Source organism: Podarcis liolepis, assembly GCF_965112155.1.
Source record: "Podarcis liolepis genome assembly, chromosome: 10".
Lineage (NCBI taxonomy): Eukaryota > Metazoa > Chordata > Lepidosauria > Squamata > Lacertidae > Podarcis > Podarcis liolepis.
The window spans coordinates 63,377,036-63,389,443 of record NC_139562.1 but is presented as its reverse complement, the minus strand read 5'-3'; the positions used below and the strand labels follow the sequence as shown (position 1 = coordinate 63,389,443).

The 12,408-nt window shown below is 44.3% G+C and overlaps 1 protein-coding gene across 3 annotated transcripts in view; it reads left to right on the top strand.

The window, feature by feature from the left end:
* Nucleotides 1-1,376: 1,376 nt before the first annotated feature.
* The window catches only part of HDAC10 (histone deacetylase 10), a 25,096-nt gene continuing 14,064 nt past the window's right edge, over nucleotides 1,377-12,408 (top strand). For 2 of the 3 annotated variants that reach the window (XM_083463526.1, XM_083463525.1), the window contains exons 1-8: nucleotides 1,396-1,542; nucleotides 5,028-5,100; nucleotides 5,683-5,817; nucleotides 7,675-7,771; nucleotides 8,725-8,822; nucleotides 10,229-10,333; nucleotides 10,426-10,494; nucleotides 11,749-11,875. In XM_083463526.1, the coding sequence (XP_083319652.1) occupies nucleotides 5,036-5,100; nucleotides 5,683-5,817; nucleotides 7,675-7,771; nucleotides 8,725-8,822; nucleotides 10,229-10,333; nucleotides 10,426-10,494; nucleotides 11,749-11,875 (696 nt within the window). In that variant the 5' untranslated portion in view covers nucleotides 1,396-1,542; nucleotides 5,028-5,035. Of the gene's footprint in view, nucleotides 1,543-5,027; nucleotides 5,101-5,682; nucleotides 5,818-7,674; nucleotides 7,772-8,724; nucleotides 8,823-10,228; nucleotides 10,334-10,425; nucleotides 10,495-11,748; nucleotides 11,876-12,408 lie in introns of all 3 variants that reach the window. The other variant, XM_083463524.1, reaches the window with a different exon arrangement.

Genomic DNA, 12,408 nt, shown 5'->3' with positions numbered 1-12,408 from the left:
GTTTCTGTGATTGGCATCTGAATTTGATTTATACCTGGGGGCTTCTCTGCCTTCTCAGCTAAAACCTGAAGCCAAAAGCGCCTGCCTTAGTCTGTACACTTATGTATTAAGCGCCTGCACGCTGGTTTTGTGTATGTGTCTGTATTATTAGCGCCACTCAAAACCTTTTGTTGATTAGTGGCTTGAAATTTCTGGATCTTACAGACCCTCCAAGTGTCCCTATTTTCCAGGGACAGTTCTGGATTTAGAGAAGCCGTCCTGGTTTCTGACTTGATCCCAGAATGTCCCGCTTTTCCTTAGGACGTCCCTATTTTCATCAGAGAAATGTTGGAGGGTCTGGAGTTATGCGACCCCTTGAGCCAAGGAGATAAGTAACTATACAACCTTTAGAAGACATCTGAAAGCAGCCCTGTATAGGGAAGGTTTTTTTAAAAAATGTTTTATGTTTTTATATACATTGGAAGCCACCCAGAATGCCTGGAGCAAACCAGGCAGATGGGGCGGTATTGATTGATTGATTGATTGATTGATAAAAGGACCTCCTTATTTTCATCGGAGAAACGTTGGAGGGTATGGAGTTGCCATACACAACACCCTCCCATCAGATGTTAAGGAAATAAACAACTATCTGACTTTTAGAAGACATCTGTACACTTAGATTTTTTTGTTTACAAAAATACATGCATTTTCTCTTTTTTCAAGTTGCGTTTTCTACAGATAAGTTTCATTTCTTGACACATTAGTGTTACATTTTAGAAGACATCTGAAGGCAGCCCTGCTTAGGGAAGTTTTTAATGTTTGATGTTTTATCATGCTTTTTATATTCTGTTGGGAGCCGCCCAGAGTGGCTGGGGAAACCCAGCCAGATGGGCGGGTATTAATAATATCAATATTATTAATTAATATTAATACTATTAATAATACTATTAATAATAATACTAATATTATTAATAATACTATTAATAAACTAATATTGTTAATGATACTATTAATAATACTAATATTATTAATTATTATTATTTACAAAACCAGAGGAAAACGCCAGTTCAGTGAGAACTCATAATGCTTTTTTTGCACCTAAAAGTCATTTTAAACAGCCGACACGTTGTAACTAAAGAATGGATACTATCCCATCCACAACCTTGTTTTATCCGTGACTGCGAGGCCGCAAATGCTTTCCCCGCCTCGCCTTTCGCGCGCCACTCAGCGCATGAATGGATTAGCTAGTAGTCCCGATAGCCCAATGAGAGGCGGCGATGCAGATTGACGCTCCTAAATCTGCGCCTGTCCTTTGCATCGCGGATCCTCATTGGGCCGACGAAGAATTCTTCTCCATCTCCCCTGGCTAATCAGGAGCGGCAGATTTTCGCTCCGCCCTTCAAGCCCTTTGATCTGTCTTCCCCTCTACACACAACGGAGAGTCCCTGAGGTTTAGCAGGTAGGAAGATCTCCACTCTTAACCCTTTGCTTAACTTTTTTTGTTTTCCGCGCTGGGTGCAGCAGACAGACGCAGCGACCCTTCTTACCTTAGGTAGGTCAAAAGTAAGTCTTAAATCGAATCAGGGACCTGCACTGATCCTTTGCCGTTCCCGCTGCAGTTGGTCGAAGTTGCGGGGGAGTGGGGCAGAAACTGCACTCTGCACATGTTCAGAGGCACTCCTTCCTTTTGCTGACCGTCGGGCATTAAGGGTTCCTTGCTTGAGCTTCAAGCCGTCAACAAGGATCTGCTTAGTGGTGCCCCAAGAGACGCATGAAATGTTTTGCATTTCATTTTTTGGGAGGGCCGTCTTAAGCATATCCGGCGCCGTGGTGCAAAGATCCCTCCGGCGGCCCACGCCCCTTTCCCAGAGTTGTGGACCTTTTTCTAGGGAGCTGACACCACACTTACACATTATCTCTGCTTGTGGGGGGGACGGGACAGGAAACATAAACAAACTTTTTAAGTTGCTTGTTTATTAACAATGGATTTATATATATGACACCACCACACTGTTTTTGGCAGATTTAAGACAAACTATCTTATTATGTAACACCTTGTTTTTAACAATGTTGCTTTCTTTCTAATTTCAGAATGCCTGCGTTATTCATGTAAAATAGTTTGATACAGTACATTGTATGGTATACTTTTTCCTCAAATTAAGAGATTTTGCTTACTATTCGTCAGATAACGTTGTTAACATGAGTAGAATTCACAACAACGAAATTCTTTCACAGCTTCAGCTGCCACAGAACTGAAAACAATGCATTGGTCAGTCTGAACCATGCCAAGTAAACTATGGAAGTAGCATATCCACAACACAAACTGTGCTAGTACAGTGGTACCTCCGGTTACATACACTTCAGGTTACATACGCTTCAGGTTACAGACTCCGCTAACCCAGAAATAGTGCTTCAGGTTAAGAACTTTGCTTCAGGATGAGAACAGAAATCATGCTCCGGTGGCGCGGCGGCAGCGGGAGGCCCCATTAGCTAAAGTGGTGCTTCAGGTTAAGAACAGTTTCAGGTTAAGAACGGACCTCCGGAACGAATTAAGTACTTAACCCGAGGTACCGAGGAACTACTGTATATTATTATTATTATTATTATGAATTAAGTACTTAACCTGAGGTACCACTGTATTTTCTTTTCAAGTCTTAATTCCATAATGGTTACAATATGAGGGAGCCACTGCTCCCAGCCTGTGAAAAGTAGTGGAACTTGGCTATCAGACATTTTGAAAATGTGTTAGTTTACAGTGCATTCTTGCAGCCCAATGCCAGGTTCCAGGCATTGCAGTGGGTTGGACTAGATGACCCTTCCAACATTACAATTTAAGATTTAATAAAAGAATTCTTTCTCAATTCAGCACCAGGGCTAGGGGTGCCCAAACCTTTTTTCAAAGAGGGCCAGATTTGATGAAGTGAACACTCTAACCCTTTCGGAGTCCATGGCTCCCTTGGCCAAAAACATTATTTCTGCAGCTCCCCTGTGTGGAAACACACTCAGAGCCTCAGGAGCCCAGTTACATCACCCCTTGCCTGCACAGGCGGCAGACCGTCACCCCTTTTTGAACACCCTCCCCAGTGCTGGATTTATGCATAAGCTAAACAAGCTATAGCTTAGGGCCCCACTCTCTTGGGGGACCCCAAAAAAATTTAAAGGAGAAAAACACTGGATGTACATTTCCAAAATATCAGATAAAAAACATTTTTTTATGTGCAAATGGATTTAGATACCTATTAGGTCCATAAATTACCATATAGCATATATTCAACACAAAAAACAGCGACAATTTGTTGTTGACATATAATGCGCCCCATTACCTTCAGTAGCTTAGGGCCTCATCAAACCTAAATCCGGCCCTGACTCTCCCTTGTGGAGTGTTCCCACAGCCTCTTCTCCCCTCTTCTTGAGAGTCCTCCGGGCAGCAGCCCCTGGTCTCTGAGCTGCCCCAAAGAGGGGCTTGGGAAGAGGATGCCCCCAGCCTTAGTAGCCCACTGGAGACCGAACAAAGGTGAGCATGAGGCCAGCACCTTCCTCACCTTGTGAGGCAGCAGTGGGCATTGCTGGTCGTGCATGGTGTGCCCTTCAGCGCTGGGCACTCAGCTCCCAGGCAGGCCTTTCACACAGCGAGCACAAGAAAGGCCAGCACGGCGCCTGCCTGCCCAGCTTCCCACTTTTCTGTCCATTCCCAACAGCAAGGTCTGGCAGACTGGATAGCTGGGATCCCTCGCCCGCTTGCTTGCTTCCTCCGAGGCCACCTCTGCTCCTGGCATGCAGAGGGTTGCAAGGCCAGCTGGCTAGCCCCAGCTGGGTTGTCTCCTTCCAGCCGTCCCGCTGTGACGACCCATCAGCCTCTGCTCCGACGTAAATCAGCTACCCAGGCTTCAAAGCCAGGGCACACTATAGCAGCCGAGCGAACTGTGCACACAGAATAGGCTTGAGGCTTGCGGCTTGCGGAAGCATACTATAACTACGGATTTATTAATCATAAATCAGGACAAAGAAACATGCCGTCTCTCTCTTTGTCTTCTCAGGGAGACAGAGAAAAGCAAAAGCTATACACACAATGAAAGTTCCCAGCAACCTGTGCTGGTATGTAAACAGACATATGACATGCAACAGTTCCATGTCTGCAACTAAAGGTGGAATGGAATTTCCCAACATCCAGCACCCCCTGGCCAGCCCCAGAGGACCATTCGCCTGTGGAGCTTGTAGCCAGGGCTGCTACAACAAACAGCGCATATCGTATTTTTTGCCCTATAGGACGCACTTTTCCCCCTCCAAAAATGAAGGGGAAATGTTTGTGCGTCCTATGGGGCGAGTGCAGGCTTCAGGCAGCTATCCGCAAGCCTTGGGAGCCTGCAGGAGTTCCTGCCGGTCTCCCAAGGCTTGCGGAGAGCTGCCTGCATCCTGAAGCCCGGGGCGCGCTGAGTAGCACGCCCCGGGCTTCGGGCAGATATCCGCAAGCCTGGGGATACCGGCACGACTTCCCGCCGGGCTCCCTAGGCTTGCGGATAGCAGCCTGTTCTGGGGGCTGGGGTCGGGGGAAGCTTGGGCTTCCCCTGCCCCAGCCCCACGCCTGGGGGGGGGGATAATTTGTTTCCCTTTATTTCCCCCTCCAAAAAAACTAGGTGCGCCCTATGGGGCGAAAAATACGGTACGCCTTTGGGAGGCAGAAATGCAAGAGGGCACCAGAGGAGGGAGGGAGGGGAAGAAAGAGGGACAAGGCCAGTGTTGCCCGCGGCACCTCTAAACATCATTCAAGGCACCCCAGGATGTCACGGCACACTGGTTGAAAACCACTGCTCTGACCATTGGACCAAATGCATGTTAGTACATATTCATGTAAGGCCACATCTGCTATGTGAAGATGCCTCTGAAATTCTCCTGGCTCTTAAGTGTGGTTAGAAGTCATCTAGAAAGTGCGCTAAACACAACACTTCAGGGTGTCATCGTGGATTCGGTCACTTCCGTTTTGGGAACACTTGTGTTCATGTTTCCGTGCCTAAAACGTGTACGAATGTTCTGTGTTTGGTTTGTTTCAGTTAGAGGCATGGCTTCTGGAACAGCTTTGGTTTATGATGATGAAATGACCAGCCATAAGCTCCTTTGGGATGAGTAAGTTCTATGCCCTTTTAAAATGTGTTTTTTTGGGGGGGCACTATTGAGTTGTTGTTTTTATTTTTATTATGTATTTTGTGTTTTTATATCTTGATTTTATTCCGTGAACTGCCCTGAGACCCCTGGGCGGTATATAAATTTAATACTATTACTACTACTAATAAGAATAAGTTAAATCTTAGTTTTTTAAAAACAACAACTACAAATGTGGCTTGAGAACATGTGCAATCCTGTTTTCTGCTAAACAACCCACAACTGCGGATCAACAAGTGTACACTCTTTCACACAAACACTTGTATGACAACTTGTACCTGTGTTCAGTGCAACATGTGAACAAATCTATTCTGAAGTTCTCCTTTTTGTTGTTGTTCTAGCCTATGGATGATTTTAAAACATTTTTAAAAAGTTAATAATCATTCTTCAGGACTTCAGATTCAGGGGTTTAAGTTGTGGTTTAAAGAGAGAGAAAATGTCCACTTTTAATTTCTCCTGCCCCCCAAAATTGTTTTCTCTCAATAGTAATATGGATGCTTCCTTGGTGATTTTACTGCAAAAATAAAACGTTTGCTTGTTTTTCAGCCCAGTCTGTGACATTGAAGTCCCCGAGCGGCTTTCTTCCTGCTATGAGCGCCTTAAATGCTATAACCTGGTTGAAAGATGCGTCTCTGTACCTGTCAGAGAAGGAACTGAGGAAGAGGTCATGTTGGTTCACAGGTCCGACGTCTGTCATGATGCGTTTCCATCGCAATGTTCGAGAAATAGAAAAGGCATTCGCCCCTTGATATTTTCCTCAAACTTTCCACACACAATTTGTTCTTATAATGAAATAGCCTAACCCTAAGACCTGTATGTAAAATGGGAAATGAAATCCCGGCCTTTTGCAAAAAGTCGATGAGGCCTAGGTTGAAAGACAGGAAATGGTTCATACTGTTCAGGTTGATAGGAAAGACATTGGAAGTAGCTGAAGCTCGAGAGCCAGTGTGGTGTAGTGGTCAAGAGTGGTGGCCTCGTAATCTGGTGAACTGGGTTCGCTTCCCCGCTCCTCCACATGCAGCTGCTGGGTGACCTTGGGCTAGTCCCACATCTCTGAAGTCTCTCAGCCTCACTCACCTCACAGAGTGTTTGTTGTGGGGGAGGAAGGGAAAGGAGAATGTTAGCCACTTTGAGACTCCCTAGGGTAGTGATAAAGCGGGATATCAAATCCAAACTCTTCTTCTTCCAAATACAAGTTGGTCTAAATCCGAACTTGAAATTCTTTAATTGGAGATGTAATACTCCTTTCTCTCTTAACCATGGTTAAGAGGGCAAGCTGTGAGCATACTTGCTTCTTGTCTTTCCGCTCATGGCTCCCCCCCCCCCTTTTTGGACCCAATCATGGTGAAGCATTGTGTCTCTGCTGACTAACTATACTTGGTCAAAAATTGGAGTTTGAAAACTCATTTCTAACCGTGGTGGCAAAGGCTACTTAAAGTGAACCAGGATTAGCCCTAGCATTGGTGTAGGCATAACAGCGCACCATGGTTAGATCAAAAAAGGGAAAGGAGGGGTGAGGAGAAAGTGGGGTGAGTATTTATTTATGTATAAAAGGTAAAGGGACCCCTGACCATTAGGTCCAGTCGTGACCGACCCTGGGGTTGCGGCGCTCATCTCGCTTTATTGGCCGAGGGAGCCGGCATACAGCTTCCGGGTCATGTGGCCAGCATGACTAAGCTGCTTCTGGCGAACCAGAGCAGCACACAGAAACGCCGTTTACCTTCCCGCTGGATAACCTATTTATCTACTTGCACTTTGACATGCGTTTGAACTGCTAGGTGGACAGGAGCTGGGACCGAGCAACGGGAGCTCACCCCGTTGCGGGGATTTGAACCGCCAACCTTCTGATTGGCAAGTCCTAGGCTCTGTGGTTTAACCCACAGCACCACCTGCGTCCCATATTTATGTATATATGTACAGTGGTGCCTCGCAAGACGAAAAGAATCCATTCTGTGATTCTCTTCGTCTAGCGGTTTTTTCGTCTTGCAAAGCAAGCCCATTGACGGATTAGCGGATTAGCGCTTTTAGCGGCTTATCTGCTGATCGGATTAGCTGATAAGCGGCTTAGCGGCTTAGAAAAAGGCAGGGGAAAAGGAAAAAAACCCCACAGGAACTCGCAAGGCATTGTCGTCTTGCGAAGCAAGCCCATAGGAAATTCATTTTGCGAAGCACCTCCAAAATGGAAAACTCTTTCGTCTAGCGGGTTTTCCGTCTTGTGAGGCATTCATCTTGCGGGGCACCACTGTATTAAATTTATATATCCTGCACTTCCAGCCAAGCAATTTCAAGCCTGAATACAAGTTTGTGGCCTGTTCCAATCTCTTAGGCCCCATTTGCCTAAAAGAAAAGGTAGGATTGTTTGTCCTTCTAGATTAGGCATGGAAAACCTGTGGCCCTCCAGCTGTTGCTACACTCCAGTTCCCATCAGTGCCAGCCAGCTTGGTCAGTGGTTATGGCTGATGGGAGTTGTAGTCCAACAACGCCTGGAAGGCTGCAAGTTCGCCGCCTTAAAGATCTGAGGCATTTTTTCTTCCCCAGCTCGGATTATTTGGAAACTGTGAAGAGAACTCTGAAAATGACAGAAGAGGAGCTCCGAAAAACCTCGGCTGGTTACGATGCTGTTTTCTTTCACCCGGTATGTGCTGACACAATAATGATCACTTTCTATATAGAACAGGGTTTCCCAAACTTGGGTCTTCATTCATATATATATATATATATATATATATATATATATATATATATGCTTTCGTAGATTTTCACGGGTACAGGAATGCAGGTTTTGGTGTCTTCGGGTGTCTTCCCGTGTAAGAGTTGGGGTGTCTAGGCGACGTTTCGACGAGGTCTCACTCGTCATCTTCAGGCTGGTGCTTTCGGCTTCTTGTTACAATTTTATTAGTTTTTTTAACATATCATTTTCAACAGTAATTAAACATACTTTTACATCTTATTCAAATTTTTGACTTCCATCAATCCTGTCTGAAAATTTTCCAATCTAATCTCTCAGTATGCATTTCTTTTCTTCCCTATTACATTTTAAACTCATAACCAATATCTCTATCTTTTTCTACTTTGTAACACTTTGTATATTTCTCCTTACAAAACTTCTTGCAGTCCTACTCGCGTAATTTTTGATTATAGTTGCTCTTCAAATAATTCATATACTTCTTCCAATCTTCTGTAAATCTGTGGTCCCACAGGTTTCAAATCCTTCCTGTCATTTTGTCCAATTCTGCATAGTCCATTAATTTCGTCTGCCATTTTTCTTTCATTGGAATTTCTTCTTGTTTCCATTTCTGGGCTAGCAATACTCTTTCCGCAGTTGTTGCATATAAAAACAATTTAACATCTTGCCTATTAATGGGAGTTGTAGTCCAAAAACAGCTGGAGACCCAAGTTTGGGAAACTCTGATATAGAACATTTCACATGGGTAAATCTCCGTGTGCGTCACTCTGCTGGGCCTCATGTCAAGAGTACTAGGCTTACTTTGTACTAGGCTTACTTTGACGAGCTGAAATATGCTCCAAAATGCTCCTTCTCAGAGCTTGTGGTGAAAGACTTGAATTGCAACATCTGCTGTTCTTCAGACCACGTATCACTGTGCCAAATTGGCTATGGGAGGAACTCTGGACATGGTGGATGCTGTGATGTCAGGGAAAACACGGAATGGGATGGCTCTGATAAGGTAACAATGTGATAGTTCTTCTTATTGGAAACCCCGTGTGTTTTCCAGTCCCATATGCCAATGGGACCAGTAACCTAGAGCAGGGATGGGGAACTTTTCCCCATTGTGGGCTGCGCTTCCTCAGAAGCTTATCTGTTGATACGGCATGTTGGTGGTGGGCCAAGGCAGGAAGAAGTGGTAGGGGGGTCCACAGTCAAAAAGGGGCAGGGCACCCTCTTTTACTCCTCCTTCCTGCCACCCACTTTCTCCCCAGGTTTTCTCCTTCCTCATCATCAGTAAGAAATTAGGCCTAGAGGGCTGGTCCCTTGGTAGAGGTCTTCAAGCAAGGGCTGGACAGCCATCCACTGAGGATGTTCTAGCTTTAGATATAATAATAATAATAATAATAATAATAATAATAATAATAATAATAATAATAATTATTATTATTATTATTATTATTATTATTATTATTATTATTATTATTATTATTATTATTACCTGGTCCATCTGGCTGGGTTTCCCCAGCCACTCTGGGCGGTTTCTAATCAAATATTAAAAATACAGTACAGCATTAAACATTAAAAACTTCCCTAAACAGGACTGACTTCAGGTGTCTTCTAAAAGTCAGATAGTTGTTTATTTCCTTGACATCTGATGGGAGGGTGTTCCACAAGGTGAGCACCACTACCGAGAAGGCCCTCTGTCTGGTTCCCTGTAACCTCACTTCTCTTAGGAGCTGGACCTCAGTGTCTGGGCTGAACGATAGGGATGGAGACGCTCCTTCAGGTATACTGGGCCAAGGCCTTTTAGGGCTTTAGAGGTCAGCACCAACACTTTGAATTGTGCTTGGAAATATACTGGGAGCCAATGTAGGTCTTTCAGGACCGGTGTTATGTGGTCTCAGTGGCCACTCCCAGTCGCCAGTCTAGCTGCTGCATTCTGGATTAGTTGCAGTTTCTGGGTCACCTTCAAAGGTAGCCCCACGTCGAGCGCATTGCAGTAGTCCAAGCGGGAGATAACCAGAGCATGCACCACTCTGGCGAGACAGTCTGCGGACAGATAGGGTCTCAGCCTGCGTACCATATGGAGCTGGTAGACAGCTGCCCTGGACACAGAATTAACCTGCGCCTCCATGGACAGCTGTGAGTCCAAAATGACTCCCAGGCTGCGCACCTGGTCCTTCAGGGGCACAGTTACCCCATTCAGAACCAGGGAGTCCTCCACACCTGCCCTTTCCCTGTCCCCCCAAAGCAGTACTTCTATCTTGTCAGGATTTAAGCTCAATGGCCATCCACTGAGGATGTTCTAGCTCTGGACTTCCTACGTTGACCAGAGGATTAGGTGACTTACAAGCCCCACTTCCAAATCTAGGTTCCTGTGGTTCTATTAATTAATGCTTAATTTACCGCTTTGCTTGCTTGCAGGCCTCCAGGCCACCACAGCCAGAGAAATGCAGCCAATGGGTTTTGTATATTCAACAACGTTGCTATAGCAGCAAAATATGCCCAAAGGAAATATGGTTTGCAGAGGTTAAGTATATATTGGTCTCTACATTTCTTAGTTTCTGGCCTAGAGGTTTTCTTGCTTCTCTAGTGAATATTGTCATTGTTGGTTCCTGCAGAGTTCTCATTGTTGACTGGGACGTGCATCACGGACAAGGAATTCAATATATTTTTAATGAAGATCCAAGGTTTGATGTTTACTTGTTTTTACAGATTTGGAGCAACATTGTATATGCCTTTCAAAATGCTTGCAATTAGTCTGGAAGTGGGTATCAAGCATATTTAATAGAACATGTCAGTTCCTGACATATTTTGGCACTTTTTGATCTCCTTAAGATGCATAAATCATTAAAACTGATCATTGTAAAATCTACACACACACACACACACACACACACACACACACACTTAGAATGAAGTTCAGTTGTAACATAACTGTTTTATCATTATGTGTCTTGCATCATGTTCTATATTTTTTATTATTCATGCTCATCTTCATTCTTCCAGTTTATCCTGTAATTCTTCTGGGGATAGCTCCATTGAGAGTATAAAAAAACAAACAACAGGTCTTTTCCAGGTTTGCCTGTGTTTAGGACAATTGCTTCAAAACCCAATTTATCTGTTAGCTTTCTGGGTGAACTTGGAAATCCAGAGTTGAGAGAGAGTGGTTTGGCTGTTTGCTGTAATAATAATGGTTTGGCTTCCCATGTCATCTGAATCCAGATTTGCGGTTTAGGTATCCTGGACAAACCATGAACTGTGTAAAGGTAAAGGGAACCCTGACCATTAGGTCCAATCGTGACCGACTCTGGGATTGCGACACTCATCTCGCTTTATTGGCCGAGGGAGCCAGCATACAGTTTCTGGGTCATATGGCCAGCATGACTAAGTCGCTTCTGGCAAACCAGAGCAGCGCACGGAAAGGCCGTTTACCTTCCTGCTGGAGTGGTACCTATTTATCTACTTGCACTTTGACGTGCTTTCGAACTGCTAGGTTGGCAGGAGCAGGGACCGAGCAACAGGAGCTCACCCCGTTGCGGGGATTCGAACCGCCAACCTTCTGATCGGCAAGCCCTAGGCTCTGTGGTTTAACCCACAGCGCCACCCACGTCCCTTATGAACTGTATACCACAGGACATATGCTGGTTACAGCTCATTTCTAGTCAGGAGAGAGAGCTAAGCGATGAGCCCTGGTTTGGATGACATGTCAGGCAGCAGAATGACTAGAATAGGGGCAAAATGCTCACTATCTCCTCTCCTGTAAATCACATATTCCTGCCAAGCCATGCTTTGGCTTAGTGGACATGTGGACCAGGCCAATGTGTAATGTTGTCATGTTTCACATTCACTCTTGAGGTACAAATTTGGTGTCTGCACATGCTGAAAAAACCTTCAGGTGAGCATTAATGACATAATTAACCTTGTTTTGTTCTTGCTTCCAGTGTCCTCTATTTTTCCTGGCATCGGTATGAACACCAGCAGTATTGGCCTACACTTAGAGAGTCTGATTATGATTCAGTTGGTCAGGGGAAAGGAAAAGGATTCAATATAAATGTGCCTTGGAATAAGGTAAATCACAAGATAGCTTAAGAATGCAACTGTGATAAGCTCTTGAAGTCATGTACCCGGTACAATTTCTGTTTAAAAATGTTTTTCAATTGTTACCTTGATTATTTATGTTTTTAAAAATGTTTTAGACTGCAATAGTAAGGTATCAAGAGAAGTGTGAAATGGGTAGAACCCAGTTTGTTAAAAATTAGTTGAAGCTGAAGGTTGTGGAATTGGTGATAAGAGTTTGTAATGATTATATGAATAACAGATTAGAAAAGGGGATTTATAAACTGATATGTAACATAGCAAAGTTCGGACAGATAACTTCATCTGCATGATACTGTTTCACAGATAATCTTTCTGTGTTGCGTGTGTTCTGATAACTTTTTAACCAACAAATAAGGAGAAGATTCATTTCCCATGTACACATCCCTTGGTTAGCGGTAATCTCTAATTAGCAGAGAAAAGCATTTCCCAGGTATGCTAATTGATTTTGTACTGACATGGCTTCCGTCATAATGGTAACAAACACAGCCAAACCCTGTAACTGA